Genomic DNA, 23,673 nt, shown 5'->3' with positions numbered 1-23,673 from the left:
GACTGTAGTTCCAACTTTGTTTGTTTCCTGCTCGGCAAAATTTGACTGAACATTGCTTTTGTCAACTCCTGTTCAGTTGTTGTAACCATCTCCTTTTCCTCTTTCTTTTCCTCTTGGAACATTGCTTTTGTCAAACTTGAACTTTGGTTATTGTAACCACGACCTCTTCTTCGGCTTCTTTGTGATGTCCCCCCTTGCTCGTTTCTGTTATCTCTGAAAGACAGCTTTGATTGAAGAGCTTGCTCTAGGGAACTTGAGAGAGTCTTCTTATTGATTCTTTGTTCATGAATCTCAAGTGTGTCCATCAACTCATCGGTGGTCATCCTTGGACTCTTCTATTGCTACAACCACGTGCTCGAACTTGGGACTGAGTGATCGTAGAATCTTCTCTATTCGTTTTTGGTGATCTAATAGTGCTTTCCAACTATTTAGAGTATTCCGGACACATCTGTATGGTCAGAATTTGCAAATTACATCCGAAAAATTTTCAAATTTTTAAAGACAACTAATTGCCAGCACAAACAACTTCTTTCAGCCCCAGTTTCCAAAACTTAACAAGGAGAACTATGAAAATTGGAGTATTCAAATGCAAGTCCTACTAGCCTCACAAGATTTGTGGGAGTTAGCAGATCGAGGATATGACGAGCCAGCTACTCTCGAAGATGAAGGAAATTTAAATGAAGCTCAGAAGACGGCATTAAAAGATTCAAGGAAGAAAGATAAAAAGGCCTTGTTTCTACTTTACCAAGGCATTGATGAGTCAAGCTTTGAGAAGATTTCAGCAGCAGCAACCTCTAAAGAGGCATGGAGTATTCTTCGCAATTCATATCGTGGAATTGAGAAGACGATCAGAGTTCGACTCCAAGTGTTACGTGGCGAATTCGAGACCACTATTCATTCTATTATATTTCTTACCTACATGTACTGTTTTGTCCACTATTCATTCTTGCTTATATTTGTGTTCGTATTCATGCAACTATTGATTGTTTGTTGTTATAGCAACATATGAGTCTTAATTTATTGCTTAAACCTGCAGGTCTCCATTATTTATTGATGTTTTCATTTGATTCATTGCTTTATTGGTTGATATATTTTCCATTTCGAATAAGATGGCCCCATGCCTTGTACCATGATCACACAACTACAAGAGGTAGTGGTCATATAGTCTTAAATGCTCATGCTTCCTTCCTTAGAGTTATTTTCCTTGCAAAAGATGATTGAATCTGCTTCTTTTGTAGTTATTGCATAAGCTTTTGGTTTTTTGGTTAATTTGTAGATGGAGCAAAGTTCAACTGTATAGTTCTTGCCAAAGTCCAAGGTATTGTTTCATCTTCTTCACTTATTCTATCTTCTATTTCTTCATTTCTGACAAACCTTCATTATGCATGATGTGAAAGAGAAACTGTGTTTTGTTCCTCTCAATGTTGTGCGCTATTTGCAGATTGCAACCATTTAGTACGAATATAGTTCTTGTCCAGTTGATTTGCTTGGGGTTTTGTTATTGTGAGGTGAATTGTGAAATTTGTCTAGGATCTTTAGGATATTTTCAAATGTGTAGAATTACAAAACTGACTTCAATGTGTTTGTAACTCTTTCCTTTTTTGATATGTAATCAAATGTATAATATGTTGGTACTGACTATATGTTTGGGATTTCTATTTGAGGCTCCTGAATCTATTTTAGTATATTTTCCGAAAAATATAGAGAAGACCATTATAGTCCTCAACTAATCATAAATCCTAAACCCTCATTGTTATGCTTGTTGTCATGTATATGTTAAGTTCTAAGGTTTTCTTTTATATTATTTAGCATGCCATAGCTCTTAACACAAGGTGTTGTGGTTAGTTTCATAATTCATAAAATTCTGAGTTTTGGATTTTGTCTTTTTTCACCTAATTTATGTGTTTGATGACCTTCACCCTGTTCTCTATTTTTCTGTTTGACTATTTTGGTATCTTCCACTTTCATGGATTTGTATTTCTTTGTTTCGAGCCTATGTTCGCAAGATGGATTTGAAAAGAGATTTGTGGAGGAAAATGGAAAGGGAATAAAATTCGCATTTCATTTACTTTTGCGTATTCGATTTTTGTTTCTTCACAGATAAACTTGCTACCAGATTATTAAAAAAAAAAAATCTTGCACAGATCTATGCCACTTTATTGTTTGGGGTGTAAAATATTTTTCTCTATATAGTTTTGTGTCTGCTTTATGTATTGAATTTCTAATTTTTATGTCTTGGCCGATTATAACATGCTTTAATTTCTGTGACTAGATTAGTTGTTTGGTCTCTCTTGTAGTCACTCTTTGCAAGCTGGATAGATATTTAGAAAGGTATGTTTGCCATTATCATTCATTATTTGCTCTTTAAATATGCATGTTAGAAATGTTCTAGAGTATTGAGTACATGTTCTGAGCAAAGTACCCTGTTTGTAGGCCCAATGCTACATATATTTAGGTACTTGACCTATCCTTTTAGTAGTGATTGTCCCTATGACTTATTTTTCTGGAGCTCTATTTTGCAATTGGGAAACATTTAAGATGACATTGGACGGTAATGTGGCTTCAAAGTGATTAGTATTAACCATTTTAATGTGCTTTTATGTATTTGTTAACCATTGTATGTACCTGATAATTCTCTTCTCAACACTGTCATCGCATAATTGGTTAGACTAATCACCAAGTCTTGCTCATATAAGAATGTCATCTTGCTATTTCACTGATATTTATCATTGTCAATTTAACTTAAAAGATTATGCCTTATGTCCTCATATTTAAAAATTTGGTTGGACTGTTATTGAATTTTTATTTTGACAAGAAGTGTGTAAATTTAATGTGAGGTCGCAAAATTGATGACAAAGATTAGTCAAAATTTTCATTTGGAACTAAAATTCTCATTTACAAAAGTTTATTCCTTGGTTATGTTTTATTCAATGAAGCACGGACATGGACACGCGACACGACATGGACACGCAAAAATGCAAATTTTCAAAAAATAGGGGACACGACACACTGGGGACACGTTCAATATATATAATTAATTTTATTTATTATATATCATAAAATTATTTAAAAAAATCAAATAAAGGTAATAAAATATACAAAATAACACTTAAAATTATAAAAAATAAACATTTAATTGATTTAACATCATATATATCATTCACAATTAACATAAAATTGCATTCCATCAAGACATAACATGTCATTCGAAGCTACCAACCATCATTTGTTACAAAATGCATGAAAATCAAACCACAAAATATAAAATTATCCAATGTACCAACAACTATTACAAAATCCATAAATATCAAAAAATGTAAACCTAAGTAGAGGAAACTATTACAACATCTTCACCACCGCCTCCATCTTCTCCGTCATCTGTAAATAGGACCGCCTCCATAGCCAGTTCATCAAGTGAGAGGTTAGCTATTCCAAGCATTCCAATATCATCAAGTGAGTCAAAGTTTTCTCCGGCAATGTCCCACATTTTTGTCTCTCCTTGCAAGTATTGGGAGCTCCTCCTTGATAAAAGACAAAGATTGCTATGAATGAACACCAAATCCTCCACACGTTGAGGGACCATCTTGTTCCTTCTCACTGAGTGAATAAAGGAGTAAGTACTCCAATTTCTCTCACAACAAGATGAAGAGGCAGGTTGCACAAGCAATCTCAAAGCTAGTTTTTGAAGAGATGGTGCATATGCACCCTATGCACACCACCAAGTATAAGGATCCATGTGCCACCTATTATGAATGGAATCATACTCTGAGAATCCTTCAACATAACTCGAAAATTTTCCAAACTCAGTTATCACCTTGGTTCGCTTCGTGATATCTGCAAAATACCTCTTAAAATACTTGTTCCTCTCACGTGTCACCTCTTCATCCCTATGTGGAGGAACTCTATTTTGATCCTCATGGAGCCACTCATCACTATAATACCTACAATCCAAAATAAGAAAAATAATTATTTCAATAAAGACTAGATAAGTCCATTAAAATGAAATATCTTAAACAAATTTAAATGTGGTACTTACTTTAGATTTAATGAATGTGCCATACAATGGAAAGGAGTATTGTTTTTATTCCAACGATCCACGAGAATTTGATGCACCACATTGTAAAATGTAGATTCCTCGTCTATTCTTTTCCCTTCATGCCTATATATTGTCACCTTCACTTCCTCTATCATTGAGTCCCACATATCATATATTAAGTGAAGGCAAGGTTTGTCCGTATCACAAGCCCTAAGCATGTCATATATAGGACCCGTGAAGGAAAGAATATAATCAATGTAGTCCCACCACACATCATCCAAAATCTTTTCTTTTACAAATTTTGCCTTCCCAACATCATCCTCCCTATAGCAATTCCACTTGTCGCTAATTACCATTGCTTGAAGACCATGTTTTATAAGCTTTAACCTCTTGAGCATAACAATTGTGGAGGCAAATCGTGTTTCGGCAACCGAAAGCAACTTCAATGACACAAATTCATTGTACATAGCCAATTGCATCGAGTGATTAGAGATAAAATTCTTAATCATCAAACCAACTCCGGCAATATCACTAATCCAACTACACTCTTCATATGTGACTTCATTCCTCTCAATATTCTTTGCGGCACAAATATTTTTCAAAGCTAGATTTAATGTGTGCACCACACAAGGAGTCCATAGAATATGAGGGAATTGAGCTTCAATGAGTTGTCCTGCTGCCTTACAATTAGGAGCATTATCCGTGATGACTTGAACCACATCACTTGGCCCAACCTCATTAATCACTTCTTTCATCAAATTTGCAATGAAATATTTGTCTTTAGTTTCTCTAGAACAATCAACTGCTTTAATGAACATAAGCCCACCTTTCACTCACTGCCATAAAATTAATCAAAGGCCTCCTTTGAGAATCACTCCAACCATCACTAACAATGCTCACCCCTTTTTCCTTCCATGTGCCCCTAATTGGTTGCAACAATTTATTAATATTTGCCCTCTCTTTTTGAAGTAATGTGGTTCGTAACAAATTATAACCGGGAGGCAAATATCCAGGAATATTATGATTTGTAGCAAATGTATAAGAGCTAACATAGTAAGGATTTCTTGCAAGATTAAACGGTAACCCCCCGCCTGAGTAGAACATCCTAGCAATTTCAAAATGAAATTGTTCTCTATCCTTCAAGTTGAATGCTTTCTCAATAGCACTCCCACTCCCAGGCGCACTCCCACTCTCACTCCCACTTGCACATGTTCTCCTCTTCTTTGATTCATAAGCATAACTACTACCCACTGATACAATGGAAGGACGCAATGGTACATTTTTGGGAAGAGCATTTTTAATTTGCAGTTCTGCAGCATCATTCTCATTTTGCTGTTGTGAAAGTTTTTGACTTGTCACTTTCTTACAAGCACCAATTCCCTTTTCTGGGAGTTTTAACAAGTGTGCCCTTACTCTTGTATATGAACCTTTGAAAGTATTATTACAAAATTTACATTGTAATTGGCAATTTCCTCCTTCCTCCGGTTTTGCTAATTTAGTTATATACTTCCACAATGGTTATAAAATTAATAAACATACATTATTAAAATTATACACTCAAATAATAGAAAATAAAAAATAAAATCAGAATATTAAAAAAAAAAGAAAATTAAATTGAAATCAGAATAAAAGAAAAAAACAAAATTAAAATCAGAATAAAAGAAAAAAAAATAAAATACACCCAATTAAAATAAAAGAAAGAGAGAGAGAGAGAGAGAGAGAGCGACTGAGGGAAATCAGAAGGAAGATCAGAGGGAAAAATAAAATAAAAGAAAAAAAAAATCAGAAGGAAGATCGACTGAGGCATGAAGAGGCTGAGAGAGAGAGAGAGAGAGAGAGAGAGAGAGAGAGAGAAAGCGACTGAGGGAAATTGAAGAGCGACGATCGCAGATCGAAGAGAGATGAAGAAGAAGAGGCGTACCTTAACAACGAAGGGCGAGAGACGATCGACGAGGAGCGACGATCGACGAGGACAGAAGACGAACGATGATTGACGAAGTCAGGTCCTCTCTTTATCACCCTTTCTCTGTCGTTTCTCTTCTATTCAAAGTAGATTTGAAGTAGATTAGGGCATATTTTGATCTATTTTTGTTTATTTACAAATCGACCCCAAGAAAATTTAGTAAATTTTGAAATAGCCCCCCGAACGTGTCCCAAACGTGTCTATAACATGTGCTGAACGTGTTCGGATGTAAAAAAATTAAAAAAAAAATGGGACACTCTCTGCTACGTGTCCACCGCGTGTCCGATGCGTGTTCGTGTCTGACACGTATCGGACACTGGTACGGAGCCCTCGGAGAGGTGTCCGTGCTTCATAGGTTTTATTCTTTCTTGGAAAAATAATCAATAAGTCCTATTTTGTTTTTTAATAATACCATTGAAAAATATATGAATTGACCACTGTATTATTTTCTGTGACTATTGATGGAATTTTAATAAATTTTTGCCCTTTTGGATTGTTTACCATAAAATAAAATAGAAATCATAGTTTCGAATAACAAAAAGTGATCTTTTGATCCAATTGTTAGTTATATTTTGTTAAATATAATTTTCATAATTCAAATTGTTTATGAAATTATTAATATTAAATGAGAAGGGTAAAATTATAATCAAATTTATAAACTTGAATTTTGTGAGAGTTGTCCGTAATAAAACTTGATAGGAATAGTCATATTAACGCAAAATAGGATTTAATGGTAATTTTTCCCTGTTTGGTTATGTAGTTTTAATGTAACTCAATGAGTTAAACTTTCATTTTTAGATTGTTTCTATATATATGGCTTTTGAATTTTGTTTTGGCCTTCCAATGCATTGTAGGTTTACAAATCTATGTCATTTGATGCAGCACCTATCTGTAGTATTCGTTGTTTTTTCTTGTACCAGAACAATCGACCACCACTAAATTCAAATGTGGGCATGTTTTTTTTAAATGTATATATATCTATGCATATCATTGCAAGCATGTGTATATGTGCCTACGTATGCATCTATACCTATGGTCAATTATAAAGTTGTTCATATGTCATGTATTGGAGAAAAAAGTTAGTGAATGCAAATCGCAAACATATATTTGGCATACCATTCAATTATGAATTTACCTCATGAAACTGTTTTGATTTGTCAATTAGATATCATACTTCGTGTAACCAATCAGGATTTATTTGATTTGTCAAAGCATACAATTATTGAACAATTGTTGCTTAGAACTATTTTTATGTCAAGCAATGTTTTTTATTTTTTTAAAGGTCAACATTGAATCATTCATCTTAAAAGCTTTCGCCAATGCCTCAAAAGTTTGAGATTACCTTCGTGAGATAATCAGATTGATTCATTTTAGAAAGTATAGAGATTGCTATGTATCAATTTTTTTAAAAAGTTTTTTTAATGTTCGTATTTTGTGTTTTCTGTTTTATTTTATCAATTCGTTCCATCATTTTATTCTACCTTCATATTAGTTATTAACGTAGAAGGTATGTCATGCTATTTCATCCATAACGACTATTTTCAATTTCTGTTAATGATTTTATCCATAACACTTGCGTGGTTAGAAATTTGAAGCTTATACATTAGAATTAATGCTTCTGCTTCAAGTGCGCTGCTTGAATTTTTGGTAATTATATGTGACATACTTTTTCTAATTCATCTTTGGGGTTTGCGTGCTTCCTACAAGAGTTGTTCATGCTTGTTATGGAGGAATACGCCAATGATCTTCGTTTTGTTTTTGCATCTATGTAGCCTACATAAATAATAATAATAATAATAATAATAATAATAATAATAATAATAATAATAAACCACAAATTATCGATACTTAGCAAATTTTCCTTCAGCATAGTATAAGTTAAGTATTGCATTTTGTTATACTTATGTTTTTGTACATTGATAACTAATAGGTTCAAATCAAGCAATTTAAGATTGCTTGAACTATGGGCATGGGCTATTGTGGGGAGCACGACACCTCGCAACTAGTCTAATATATATATATATATATATGCACGGAAGATTTCTGAAGGTTTTGTATAAATACCTCAGCTACCTAAGCGTTTTTAGTAAGTGAAATCAAATATTGAGAGTGAAGAATTTCTCTTCCTTCTTTCAATCTCTGTAGCATTTGTGTGATCTCTAATATCTGCAACAATAACATGGCTTTAATTATGATGTTTTTCTCCTTTCAATTATTACATGGTTTGTCTTGTGCGACAACCAAGCCATACATTGTCCTTATAGATGACGGATTCATTTCAAGTGCAACCAATAGAAGTGCATGGCATGTGTCCATGCTAGATATGTAATATGTCAATGGCTAAACATTTTGTACGAGTACTACCACATTGTACATGGATTTGCAGCTTCTATGACACATGAGGCTGATAAAATCTCTTGGTTTTCGGGGGTTATGGCAGTTGAGGAAGACACACTCGATACTCAACTGCACATGACGCGAATGCCTAGTTTTTTCTTGGCCTCACCACATCCTACAGACTATGGCCCAATGCTGGATATAGTGATGGCATCATAATTGGGTTTGTGTCGACACGGGAATTTGGCTGGAGAATGCAGGCTTCCGTGACAAAGGACTGTTGACAGCAGCAAATGGTGAGGAATCTGCTAAGAAGGCAACGATTTCTCCCTCGATGATTGCAACAACAACATCATTGGTGCCCGCTTCTTTGCCTCTGGAATCGAAGCTCTAATCGGTCGGCGAGTCGATGAGGAGAACAGGTCCCCACGAGATAGTATAGGCTATGGATTAGTTGTTGCTTCAGTTGCTGTTGGAGCTGAGATTTCCAGTGTCAGCGTGCTGGGTTTTGCATACGGAGATGCATAAGGAATAGCCCTCAAGGCCCGTATTGCGGTCTACAAAGCTTGCTGGTGGAAAGATCTGTACTTTAATTGATACTCCTGCTGCAATTGATGTTGCCATCTTTGATGGTGTAGATATCTTGTCAGTCTCCATGGGAAACAACTCCTCTAAGCCGTTTTTCCATGATGTTTACATGATTAGTATGTTGAAAGATGCTCAAAACAACATTTTTGTGACATTCGATGCAAGGAACATGGCCCGACACCATCAACAATAGTCAACTCGGCTCCCTGGGTGACCACTGTTGGCTCCAGCACTATTAATAGAACATATCCTGCAAAGGTCTGACTCGGAAATGGAGAACAAGTCCCCGACAACTCTCTCTACTGTGGTAAATCAGTCACTGATGATGCTTTTCCCCTCTAATTCTATAGCACTTGCACCTATAACACATACCTTCAGATTCTATCAAGGGTAAAATCTTAATTTCCAATGCGAGCAACATTGCTGTTGATGTCATTGCCTTCACTGTCACAGAGGCCCAAGGCGTTGGATATATGCAATTGAATGTGAAAGGGGATGAGAACCTGAGTATTCCTCTTATTTGGAACTTACCTACGGTTTCAATAAGTTATGTGCATTTTGTTGATTTTTGTTATATATCAGTAACTCAAAGAATGCAACAGCAAGCCTCATTTTTTAACGCAAAATAGTAGTCCGGGAGCGTAAGGGCCCTGATGATTTCAGGATTTTCTACGAGGGGGCCCAACACAATTGTCCTCGAAATTCTGAAGCCAAACCTTTTAGCCCCCGGGGAAGCTATCATAGCTTCGTGGACAAATGTCGTTCCCCCTACTATGATCGAGAATGATATCAGACACGTTGAATACAATTTCATCTCAGGCACCTCAGTGTCGTGCACTATTCTTGCTGGCTTCACAACACTTATGCGCAACATTCATCCAGATTGGTCCCCGACAGCAATTAGATCTGCAATGATGACAACATCAACGTCACTCGACCACATTAATCGTTCGATATCCAGCAACAATTTTCAATAGCTAGGAACTCAGCTGGACTTTAGTGTTGGGTATATTCCTCCACAATTGGCTAAAGATCTTGGGCTAATCTTTGATATTGATGGTATAAAGTACATAGACTTCTTGTGTACTTTGAATTACTCTGCTTTGTAACTTTACAAAATTGTGGGAGAGCAAGTAATCTGTGAAGAACCAGCTTTTCACCTAGTGTCTCGACTCAATTATCCATCATTTTTGACCATTTTTAACAAGCTGAGCAGAGTTGCTAGACTGTGGAGTTAACAGAAACATACACATTGACAATGGTTAATTAAATCCAGATATTATGATTTCTGTTGTTCCAAAGCAATTGCAATTTACCAGGGCGGGTGAGAAATTGCAATTACTTTAGAACAATAGAAATCATAATATCCAAATTTGAATTAACCACTGTCAATGTGTATGTTTCCGTTAACTTTGCCACGTGTGTCACGGTCCTCCACAGTCTGGTAGCTCTCAGCATGTTAAAAACGGTAAAAAATGATGGATAATTGAGCCGAGACACTAGGTGAAAAGCTAGTTCTTCACAGATTACTTGCTCTCCCACAATTTTTTGAAGTTGCGAAGCAGAGTAATTCAAGGTACACAAGAAGTCTATGTACTCCATACCATTAATATCAAAGATTAGCCTATGATCTATAGCCAATTGTGGGGAAATATGCCCAGCACTAAAGTCTAGCTGAGTTCCTAGCTTTTGAAAATTGCTGTTGGATATTGGACAGTTATTGTGGTCGAGTGACGTTGACGTTGTCATCATTGCAGATCTAATTGTTGCCGGGGACTAATCTGGGTGAATGTTGCGAAGCAAGCCATAATAGTGCCTGACATTGAGGTGCCTGAGACGAAATTGTATTCAACGTGTCTGATATCATTCTCGATCATAGTAGCATTTGTCCCCGAAGCCATGATAGCTTTCCCGGGCTTTAGAATTTCATGGACAATTGTGTTGGGTCCTCTCGAAGAAAATCTTAAAATCATCAGGGCCCTACTATCATGTACCAACTCATTAGGGGTTCTACACCAAGCACCTTGCAAGCGCATTAGTTTGTGAGCGGCAAGGCAGGCAGGGTAGATTCCTATCGCATCTCCTGGGTTAGTCCTTGGGCGTAATGCACGGGGTATGCAGTACCGCTCTTGGAGTCGGCTTCTCGAGAGGATGACAAGCGCCCAGTCCGTGACAAGTTGTATTAGAGGCAGCCTAGGGGCATTGTGATGGGGACGGTACATGGGACTTACACCAAGCACCTTCATTGTGGGGTCCGCACCAAGGGTGGTGCCCGTACGGGGCGGGTTCCCATGGGTAGGGGAATGGACAAGCATGGAGGCAGGCATGGTAATGTCCCCTTGACGAGGGTGTCAATGACTGGCAGTGGTAGCATGTCATGTACCGTCTCATTAGGGATGCGAGTTCTACACCAAGCACCTTGCAAGCGCATTAGTTTGTGAGCACCAAGGCAGGCAGGGTAGATCTCTATCGCATCTCCTAGGCTGGTCCTTAGGCATAATTCACGGGGTATGTAGTACCACTCGTGGAGTCGGCTTCTTGGGAGGATGACAAGCGCCCAGTCCATGACACTACACTCCCCAACTACTATTTTGCGTTAAAAAATGAGGCTTGCTGTTGCATTCTCCTAGCTATTGATATATAACAAAAAATGCACATAACTTATTGAAACCGTAGATAAGTTCCAAATAAAAGGAATACTCAGGTCCTCGTCCCCTTTCACATTCAATTGGATATATCCGACGTCTTGGTCCTTTGTGACAGTGAAGGCAATGGCATCAATAGCAATGTCGTTAGCATTGCAGATTAAGATTTTACCCTTGTAAAATCTGAAAGTATGTTGTCATAGGTGCAAGTGCTATAGAATTGGAGAGGAAAAGTATCATCAGTGACTGGAGCTAACAGTGGTCGCCCAGGGGCCGAGTTGACTATTGTTGATGGTGATGGGCCCATGTTCTTTGCGCCGAATGTCACAAAAATGTCATTTTGAGCTGTTTTCAATGTACTGATCATGTAAACATCATGGTAAAATGGCTTGGGGGAGTTGTTTCCAATGGAGACTGACAAGATATCTACACCATCAAAGATGGCAACATCAATTGTAGCAAGAGTATCGGTTAAAGTACAGATCTTTCCATCAGCAAGCTTTGTAGACCGCAATACAGGCCTTGGGGGGGGCTATTCCTTGTGCATCTTCGTATGCAAAACCCAGCACGGCGACACTGGAAATCTCAGCTCTAGCAGCAATTGAAGCAACAGTTGATCCATGGCTTGTAGCATCTCGTGGGGACATGTACATTGACTTGCCAACCAAAGAAGCGGGCACCTTTGTTGTTGCAGTCTTCGGCGGAGAAATCGCTACTTTCATCACGGAAGCCTGCATTCTCTGGCCAAATTTCTGTGTCAACAAACCCAATTATGATACCATCACCATATCCAGCATTGGGCCATAGTCTGTAGGATGTGGAGAGGCCAAGAAAACTAAGCATTCGCATCATGTGCAGTTGAGTATCTAGTGTGTCTTCCTCAACTGCCATATCCCCCGAAAACAAAGAGATTTTATCGGTCTCACGTGTCATGGAAGCTGCAAATCCATGTACAATGTGGGAGTACTCGTATAAAATGTTTAGCCATTGACATATTGCATTTAGCATGGACGTATGCCACGCACTTCTATTGGTTGCACTTCGCATGAATTCGCCATCAATCTGCCATCTGTAAGGACAATGTATGGCCTGGTTGTCGCACAGCCAAGCCATAATTGAAAGAAGAAAAACATCATAATTAAAGCTATGTTATTGTTGCAGAGATTAGAGATCACACAAATGCTACAATGATTGAAAGCAGGAAGAGAAATTCTTCACTCTCAATATTTGATTTCACTTACTTAAAACACTTAGGTAGCTGAGGTATTTGTACAAAATCTTCAAAAATCTTACGCGCATATATATATATATATATTAGACTAGTTGCGAGGTGTCGTGCTTTGCATGATAGCCCATGCCCATGGTTCAAGCAATCTTAAATTGCTTTATTTGAACCTATTAGTTATCAATGTACAAAAAAATGAGTATTGATAATTTGTGGGTTTTTTATTTTTATTATTATTATTTTTAACGTAGATGCAAAACCAAAATGAATATCATTGTCGTATTCCTCCATAACAAGCATGAACAACTCTTGCAGGAAGCACACATACCCCAAAGATGAAATTAGAAAAAGTACGTCACATATAATTACGAAAAATTCAAGCAGCGCACTTGAAGTAGAAGCATTAATTCTAATGTATAAGCTTCAAATTTCTAACCGCGCAAGTGTTATGGATAAAATCATTAACATAAATTAAAAAGAGTGGTTATGGATGAAATAACATAACATACCTTCTACGTTAATAACTAATATGAAGGTAGAATAAAATGATGGAACCAATTGATAAAAGAAACTAACTTAGAACCGAAAACACAAAATACGAACATTAAAAAAACTTTTTAAAAAAATTGATACATAGCAATCTCTATACTTTCTAAAATGAATCGATCTGATTATCTCACCATGGTAATCTCCAAGTTTTAGCTTTTAAGATGAATGATTCAATGTTGACCTTTAAAAAAATAAAAAAACATTGCTTGACATAAAAATAGATTCTAAGCAAAAATTGTTTAATAATAGTATGCTTTGACAAATCAAATAAATCCTGATTGGTTATATGAAGTCTGATATCTAATTGACAAATCAAAACAGTTTCATGAGGTAAATTCATAATTGAATGGTATGCCAAATATATGTTTGTGATTTGCATACATAGGCACATATGCACATGCTTGCAATGATATGCATAGATATATATATACATTTAAAAAAACATGCCCACATTTGAATTTAGTGGTAGTCGATTGTTCTGGTACAAGAAGAAAAAACAACGAATATAACAGCTAGGTGCTACATACAATGTATTTGGAAGGTCAAAACAAAATTCAAAAGCCATATATATAGAAAAAATCTAAAAATGAAAGTTTAACTCATTGAGTTACATTAAAACTATAGAACCAAATAGGGAAAAGTTACCGTTAAGTCCTATTTTGCGTTTAATATTACTATTCCTATCAAGTTTTATTATGGACAACTCTCACAAAATTCAAGTTCATAAATTTGATTATAATTTTACCCTTCTCATTTAATATGAATAATAATTTTATAAACAATTTTAATTATGAAAATTATATTAAACAAAATATAACTAACAATTGGATCAAAAGATCATTTTCTATTATTCAAAACTATGATTTTTTATTTTATTTTATGGTAAACAATCCAAAAGGGCAAAAATTTATTAAAATTCCATCAATAGTCACAAAAAATAATACAATGGTGAATTCATATATTTTTCAATGGTATTATTGAAACTTTGTAGGATTTAATGGTATTATTCAAAGCAAAATAGGACTTATTGATTATTATAACCAAGGAATAATAAACTTTTGTAAATGAGAATTTTAGTTCCAAATGAAAATTTTGACTAATCTTTGTCATCAATTTTGCGACCTTGAATTTACACACTTTTTGTCAAAATAAAAATTCAATAACAGTCCAACCAAAATTTTAAAATTAAGGGCAGGGGGCATAATCTTTTAACCAATTATGCGATGGCAATGTTGAGGTGCCTGAGACAAAATTGTATTCAACGTGTCTGATATCATTTTCGATCATAGTAGGGGGGCACGCCATTTGCCCACGAAGCCATGATCCTCGAGGCTAAAAGGTCTGGCTTTAGAATTTCGGGGACAATTGTGTTGGGTCCCCTTAAAGAAAATCCGGAAATCATCAGGGCCCTATGCTCCAACTACTATTTTGGGTTAAAAAATGAGGCTTGCTGTTACATTCTCCGAGCTACTGATATATAACAAAAAATCAACAGAATGCACATAACTTATTGAAACCGTTGGTAGATAAGAGGAATACTCACTCGTCTCCCTTCACATTCAATTGGATATATCCGACGCCTTGGGCAGGCAATGGCATTAGCAACAATGTCGTTCGCATTGCAGATTAAGATTTTACCCTTGATAGAATCTGAAGGTATGTCGTCATAAGAAAAAAGAAATGAGAAAAAAAGGGCAAACAACAAACATCAATCCTTTTGCTTGGTGCATCTCCATATTTAAAATTAAAAAATTAAAAAAAAAAAGGTATAAAGAAAAATGTTTGAGCTCCTTAAAAAAGATGAATTAATTCTAAAACGTGCAAAAAAAAAAAAAAAAAATCATAGAATAATTTATATTTTCTCACACATAAGTTATGTCACAAAGTTCAAAATCAATGAAGATAAAGTCATAATGCACAGATATTCAATCCCTGAACCAACAGATTCGTTTCTATACTTAAATCAGCTTCAACTCCAGATCTCTTCTTGCATGTCAATTTTTAAAAAAATAAAAATAAAAATAAAAATAAAATGGAGATTGTTGACTTCATTGCTGGACATAAGGCTTATAAGGCTTGTTGACTTCAACTCCAGATCTATCCAATAGGTTATAAGGCTTCTTCCCCAAAGGAAATAGATATAAATAAGGAGATGTTAGAGATATGCTTGCTTGTTAATCTAGTGGTGTGGTGGAGATTTGGCTATGAAGACAATTCATTGTGGAAAAGGGTGTTGTGCAGCAAGTACGAGTTTGAGGGTGGTAGATGGTCCCCTCAGCCACGAAGCCATGATAGCTTCCCCAGGGGCTAAAAGGTCTAGCTTTAGAATTTTGGGGACAATTGTATTGGGCCCCCTTGAAGAAAATCATCTGGGCCCTACGCTCCCCAACTACTGTTTTGTGTTAAAAAATGAGACTTGCTGTTGCATTCTCCGAGCAAAACTGAGGACATATGTACCCTATAAAGTGATTATCTAATTTGTTTATATGTTTGGCTGCAATTGAGAAAACACTCTATAAATGTGTTGAGATTGGAGTACTTGACTGAATTATTGCTTTTCCAATAGGTTTATAAGGTTTCTTCCCCTAAGGAAATAGATATAAATAAGGAGATGTGCTTGCTTGTTAATCTAGTGGTGTGGTGGAGATTTGGCTATGAAGACAATTCATTGTGGAAAAGGGTGTTGTGCAGCAAGTATGAGTTTGAGGGTGGTAGATGGTCCCCTCTACTTGGTGTAAATTCAAGGATATGAAATGACATCATTTCTGTTGCTGATCAAAGAACTAATCTATGTTCTTTCTTTTTCGATACTTATCAGATTGTGGGTGGTGATGGCAATAGAGTAATGGTCTAGGTTGATAAATGGTTTGGGAACTTATGTCCCAAAGATAGCTTTGATGTTTTATGACAAAAACAAGGGAACTCGGATGAAGGGAATTTGACTTTAGAAGAGCTTTATTTGCGTGGGAGGGTGAGGAGGTTGTAAGACTTATTATTAATCTTCATGCCCAAGGTGGAAAGCATCTTATTCAGGTCAGTTTAATATTTCCTCTGTTTACACCTGCTGTGAGTCTGTTTACATGTGGTGTGGAGCAATGCTTCTCCTCCTAAAGTTCAATTTTTTGGTTGGTCGGCATGGAAACAAAAGGTCAAAACTGCTGTGTTTTTGCAAATAATTGGTGTACTAAATGGAAATGCTTCTACTCTTTGTATTGTCTGTCAATCTGATTTTGAAATAGCAAACCATGTGTTGTTTTGTCCATTGATCTGGAAGGTATGGTCTGCTGTGATGTTTTGGTGGGGAACTCAGTGCAAGATGCGAGGCTCAGTTTTGAAGTAACCACTGTCAATGTGTATGTTTCCCTTAACTCTGTCACGTGGGTCATGGTCCTCCACGGTCTGGCAGCTATCCTCAGCTTGTTAAAAACTGTCGAAAATTATGGATAATTGAGCCGAGACACTAGGTGAAAAGCTGGTTCTTCACAGATTACACTCTCCCACAATTTTGTAGAGTTGCGAAGCAGTGTAATTCAAAGTGCACAAGAAATCTTCTGTACTCCATACCGTCAATATCAAAGATTAGCCCAGCACCGAAGTCCAGCTGAGTTCCCAGCTGTTGAAAATTGTTGCTGTATATCAAACGGTCATTGTTCTCTTTTACGAAGTTCCCTCAATAAAATGTAATTTTTTACGAATTCCTATCTGTTTAAAGATCAAATCTCAGAATTCAATTAGCAAAAATTCGTAGAAAATTTCATTTTATCGTAAGAATTACTCAAATGACCACAACACTGTAAAAAGGACCCGAACAGAATGATAACAACTCTCCCAGATTACATATTCAACATCAAGAACCTCCATAAGAACAAGAACATCTAATATATTAGGTCCATTAGAGTGAAAAAAACTCATTTCATTCGAATAACTCTTTTTCTCACCCGCCTTGGTAAATTGAAATTGGTTCAGAACAACAGAAATCATGATATCCATATTTGAATTAACCACTGTCAATGTGTATGTTTCCCTTAACTCTGCCATGTGTGTCACGGTTCTCCACGGTCTAGCAGTTCTCCTCAGCTTGTTAAAAACGGTCGAAAATGATAGATAATTGAGCTGAGACACTGTATGAAAAGTTGGTTATTTTCAGATTACTTGCCCTCCCACAATTTTGTCGAGCTGCGAAGCAGAGTAATTCAAAGTACACAAGAAGTCTATGTACTCCATACCATCAATATCAAAGATTAGCCCATGATCTGTAGCCAATTGTGGGGAAATATGACCTGCACCGAAGTCCAGCTGAGTTCCTAGCTGTTGAAAATTACTGCTGTATATCGGATGGTTATTGTGGTCAAGTGACGTTGTCGTCATTGCAAATCTAATTGCTACAGGTGACCAATTTGTATGAATATTGCGCATCAGCACTGCGAAGCCAGCAACATCAGCGCACAACACTGAGGTGCCTGATATGAAATTGTATCCAACGTCCCTCGACCACAATAATCGTTTGATATCCAGCAGCAATTTTCAACAACTAGGAACTTATCTGGACTTTGGTGCTGGTCATATATCCCCAAAATTGGCTATAGATCCTGGGCTAATCTTTGATAATGATGGTATGAAGTGCATAGACTTCTTGTGTGCTTTGAATTACTCTACTTCGCAACTCTATAAATTGTGGGAGAGCAAGTAATCTGTGAAGAACCAGCCTTTCACCTAGTTTCTCGGCTCAATTATCCATTATTTTTTACTGTTTTTAACATGTTGAGGTGAGCTGCCAGACTGTGGATAACCGTGACACACCTGGCAAAGTTAAGGGAAACATACACATTCATAGTGGTTAATTCAAATATGGATATTATGATTTCTGTTGTTCCGAAGCAATTGCAATTTACCAGAGCGGGTGAGAAAAAGAGTTATTCGATTGAAATGAGTATTTTTTTACTCTGATAGATCTAACATATTTGATGTTCATTTTCCGCAAGAGGTTCTTGCTGTTGGATTTGTAATCTAGGAGAGTTGTTGTCATTCCGTACAGGTCCCTTTTACAGTGTTGTGGTCGTTTGAGTAGTTCTTACAATAAAATGAAATTTTTTACGAATTTCTGCGAATTGAATTATTCTATCTGTTAAAAGATCAAATCTCAAAATTCAATTAGCAAAAATTCGTAGAAAATTTCATTTTATTGCAAGAATTACTCAAATGACCACAACACTGTAACAGGGACCCGAACAGAATGATAACAACTCTCTCGAATTACATATCCAACAACTAGAACCTCCATAGGAATCTGTTAGGTCCATTAGAGTAAATAAAACTCATTTTAATCGAATAACTCTTTTTCTCACCCGCTCTGGTGAACTACAAATGCTTCAAAACAACAGAAATCATAATATTCATATTTGGATTAACCACTATCAATGTGTATGTTTCCTTTAACTCTGCCACGTGTGTCACGGTCCTCCACAGTCTGGCAGCTCTTCTCAACTTGTTAAAAACGGTCGAAAATGATGGATAATTGAGTCGAGACACTAGGTGAAAAGCCGGTTCTTTGTTGATTACTTGCTCTACCACAATTTTGTAGAGTTGCGAAGCAGAGCAATTCAAAGTACATAAGAAGTCTTATGTACTCCATAACATCAATATCAAAGATTAACCCAGGATCTGTAGTCAATTGTGGGGAAATATAACCAACACCGAAGTCCAACTAAGTTCTTAGCTGTTGAAAATTGCTGTTATATATCAGACGGTCATTGTGGTCGAGTGACGTTGATGTTGGCGTTGACGTTGTCATCATTGCAAATCTAATTGCTGCCGGTGACTAATATGTATGAATGTTGCGCATAAGCGCTGCGAAGCCTGCAACATCAGCGCACAGCACTGAGGTACCTGAGACAAAATTATATTCAACGTCACTCGACCACAATAACCGTCCGATATCCAGCAGCAATTTTCAAGTGCTAGGAACTTAGCGAGACTTTGGTGCTGGTCTTATTTCCCCACAATTGGCTACAGATCCTGGGCTAATCTTTGATATTGATGCTTTGGAATATATAGACTTCTTGTGTAGTTTGAATTACTCTGCTTCGCAACTCTATAAAATTGAGGGAGGGCAAGTAATCTGTGAATAACTAGCTTTTCACCTAGTGTCTCTGCTCAATTATCCATCATTTTCGATCGTTTTTAACATGCTGAGGAAGGCTGCCAGACTGTGGAGAACCGTGACACACATGGCAGGGTTAAGGGAAACATACACATTGACAGTGGTTAATTTAAATCAGGATATTATGATTTCTGTTGTTCTGAAGTAATTGCAATTTACCAAGACCGGTGAGAAAAAGAGTTATTCGATTGAAATGAGCTTTATTTTACTATGATGTTCATGTTCATGCAAGAACTACTCAAATGACCACAACAATGTAAAAGGGACCCGAACAGAATGACAACAACTCTCCTAGATTACAAATCCAACAGCAAGAACCTCCATAGGAACATGAACATCTAATCTGGTAGGTCCATTAGAGTAAAAAAAGCTCATTTCAATCGAATAAATTTTTTTGTCACCCGTCCTGGTAAATTGCAATTGCTTCGGACAACAAAAATCATAAAATCCGTATTTGAATTAACCGTTATCAATGTGTATGTTTCCCTCAACTCTGCCACGGTTGTCACGGTCCTCTACAGTCAAGCAGCTCTACAGTCAAGCAGCTCTCCTCAGCTTGTTAAAAACGGTCGAAAATGATGGATAATTGAGCCAAGACACTAAGTGTAAAGTTGGTTTTTCTCAGATTACTTACTCTTTCACAATTTTGTAGAGTTTTAACGTAGAGTAATTCATCAAAGTACACAAGAAGTTTTATATACTCCACACCATCAATATCAAAGATTAGCCCACAATCTATAGCCAATTGTGGGGAAGTTTGACCAGCACCGAAGTCTAGCTGAGTTCCTAGCTATTGAAAATTGTTGTTGTATATCGGACGGTCATTGTGGTCCAATGACGTTGACGTTGGCGTCATTGCAAATCTAATTGATGCCGGTGACAAATCTGTATGAATGTTGCGCATAAGTGTTGCGAAGCCAGCAACATCAGCGCATGACACTGAGGTGCCTGAGACGAAATTTTGTTCAACGTCACTCGACCATAATAACCGTCTGATATCTAGCAGCAATTTTCAACAGCTAAGAACTTAGTTGGACTTTGGTATTTCTCCACAGTTGGCTACAGATCCAGGGCAAATCTTTGATATTAATGATATGGAGTTCATGGACTTCTTGTGTATTTCGAATTACTGTACTTCGCAACTCTATAAAATTGTGGGAGAGAAAGTAATCTCTGATCTGTGAAGAACCACTTCTTCAACTTGTGTCTCGACTCAATTATCCAGCAGTTTCGACTGTTTTTAACATACTGAGAAGAGCTGCCAGACTGTGGAGAACTGTGACACACATGGCAGAGTTAAGGGAAACATAAACATTGACAGTGGTTAATTCAAATCTGGATATTATGATTTCTGTTGCTCCGAAGCAATTGCAATTTACCAGGGCGGGTAAGGAGAAGTGTTATACGATTGAAATGAACCTTTTTTTACTCTGATGGACCTAACATATTTGATGTTCATGTTCCTAAGGTGGTTCTTACTATTAGATTTGTAATCTATGAGAGTTGTTGTCATTCTGTTCGGGTCTCTTTTACAGTGTTGTGGTCAATTTTGTAGTTTTTCCAAGAAAATGAATTTTTTTTACAAATTTCTGCTAATTGAATTATTCTATCTGTTGAAAGATGAAATCTCAGATTCAATTTGCTAAAATTCGTTGAAAATTTCATTTTATTGCAAGAATTACTCAAACAAAATGATGACAACTCTCCCAGATTATATATCCAACAGTAAGAACCTCTATAAAAACATGAGCATCTAATCTGTTAGGTCCATTAGAGTAAAAAAACCTGATTTCAAACGAATAACTCTTTATCTCACCCGCCCTGGTAAATTGCAATTGCTTCGGAACAACATAAATCATAATATCCATATATGAATTAACCCCTGTCAATGTGTATGTTTCCCTTAACTCTGCCACGTGTGTCACGGTTCTCCACAGTCTGGTAGCTCTACTCAGCTTGTTAAAAACGGTCGAAAATGATGGATAATTTAGCAGAGACGCTAGGTGAAAAGCTGGTTCTTTTCAGATTACTTGCTCTCCCACAATTTTGTAGAGTTGCGAAGCAGAGTAATTCAAAGTACGCAAGAAGTCTATGTACTCCATACCATCAATATCAAAGATTAACCCATGATCTGTAGCCAATTGTGGGGAAATATGACCTGTACTGAATTCCAGCTGAGTTCCTAGCTGTTGAAAATTACTGCTGTGCATCGGACGGTTATTGTGGTCTAGTGACATTGACGTTGTCGTCATTGCAAATCTAATTGCTGTAGGTGACCAATCTGTATGAATATTGCGCATAAGCGCTGCGAAGCTAGCAACATCAGCGCACAACAATGAGGTGCCTGAGACTAAATTGTATCCAACGTCCCTCAACCACAATAATCATCCGATATCCAGCAGCAATTTTAAACTACTAGGAACTTATCTGGACTTTGGTGTTGGTCATATATCTCCACAATTGGCTACAGATCCTGGGCTAATCTTTGATATTGATGGTATGAAGTACATAAACTTCTTGTGTACTTTGAATTACTTTGTTTCGCAACTCTATAAAATTGTGGGAGGGCAAGTAATCTATAAAGAACCAGCTTTTCACCTAGTGTCTCGGCTCAATTATCCATCATTTTCGACTATTTTTAACCTGCTAAGGTGAGCTGCCAGACTGTGGATAATCGTGACTCACATGGCAGAGTTAAGGAAAACATACACATTGACAATGGTTAATTCAAATCTGGATATTATGATTTCTTTTGTTTCGAAGCAATTGCAATTTAACAGAGCGGGTGAGAAAAAGAGTTATTCGATTGAAGTGAGTTTTTTTTTACTCTGATGTACCTAACATATTTGATGTTCATGTTCCGATGGAGGTTCTTGCAGTTGGATTTGTAATCTAGGAGAGTTGTTGTCATTTTGTTCGGGTCCCTTTTACAGTGTTGTCGTCATTTGAGTAGTTCTTGAATAAAATGAAATTTTTTACGAATTTCTGCTAATTGAATTATTCTATCTGTTAAAAGATCAAATCTCAGAATTCAATTAGCAGAAATTCGTAGAAAATTTCATTTTATTGCAAGAATTACTCAAATGACCACAACACTGTAAAAGGGACCCGAACAGAATGATAACAACTCTCTCGGATTACATATCCAACAACAAGAATCTCTACAGGAACATTAACATCTAATCTGTTAGGTCCATTAGAGTAAAAAAGGCTCATTTCAATCGAATAACTCTTTTTCTCACCCGCTCTGGTGAATTGCAAATGCTTCAGAACAACAGAAATCAAAATATCCATATTTGAATTAACCACTATCAATGTGTATGTTTCCCTTAAGTCTACCACGTGTGTCACGGTCCTCCGCAGTCTGGCAGCTCTTCTCAGCTTGTTAAAAACGGTCGAAAATGATAGATAATTTAGCCGAGACACTAGGTGTCACGACCCCAAACCGCCCCTAGTAGTTTGGTGCCGTGATGGCCAGTAATCCGTAATTACCGAAGGCCAACTTTCAAAAACTTACTCAATCAGAATATAATATACGGGGCTCACAAATGCGGAAGCGATAAATCAAAATACAAGTGGTCCATAAGAGCAGTGCATAAGTCCAATGAAATGACATACATCTTTACATAGCTTTACAACTTGAATACAAAAGTACATATTACATCTTGGCAAAAGGCTTCTCAAGCCGACATAAATATAACACATGAAATACAAATCAAGAATACATAATCTTCAGATTGTCGACATCCTCAAAGCCGACTTCTTGCTTGTTACCTACATATATACATAGGGAGGGTGAGCTTGGATACTCAATGAATGATACAAGTAATAAAGGGGTTAAATGAATGATTTCCGAGGTCTTTCAAAACAATACATAATATATCTTTGTCAAAACCATACTTATCATAGCTTGCACAAATCATGAGATAAATCTTGTTCATCAAACTTGATCTTGTAAAACTTACATACTTAACATGTGTCAAATCTTATAACATAACCTCGGCATAACCTTGGTCCTTCAAAACTTACTTACTTACAAGACGTGTTACTTAGGCCCGTAGCCCGCTTTAACACTATGGAGCTCGTGTTACTTAGGCCCGTAGCCCGCTTTAACACTATGGAGCTCGTGTTACTTAGGCCCGTAGCCCGCTTTAACACTATGGTCTTTCC

General features: G+C 36.7%; 1 protein-coding gene across 22 annotated transcripts in view; it reads left to right on the top strand.

Moving 5' to 3' along the window:
* Positions 1–23,673, top strand: part of LOC114264259 (uncharacterized) — a 49,359-nt gene that overhangs the window by 1,949 nt on the left and 23,737 nt on the right. For 2 of the 22 annotated variants that reach the window (XR_014362087.1, XM_028204852.2), the window contains exons 2-4: positions 1,037–1,150; positions 1,277–1,318; positions 2,298–2,331. Coding sequence is in view for 11 of the 22 variants with exons in the window: in XM_028204852.2 (XP_028060653.2) it covers positions 1,037–1,150; positions 1,277–1,318; positions 2,298–2,331 (190 nt within the window). In the remaining 11 variants the exon portion in view is untranslated. The other 20 variants (XM_082916219.1, XM_082916221.1, XR_014362089.1 and 17 more) reach the window with 19 other exon arrangements.

This window comes from Camellia sinensis, chromosome 2, assembly GCF_055761805.1.
Source record: "Camellia sinensis isolate YWXY chromosome 2, ASM5576180v1, whole genome shotgun sequence".
Classification (NCBI taxonomy): Eukaryota; Viridiplantae; Streptophyta; class Magnoliopsida; order Ericales; family Theaceae; genus Camellia; species Camellia sinensis.
Note: the sequence above shows the minus strand (reverse complement) of the source record. Positions and strands in the feature narration are given on the sequence as shown.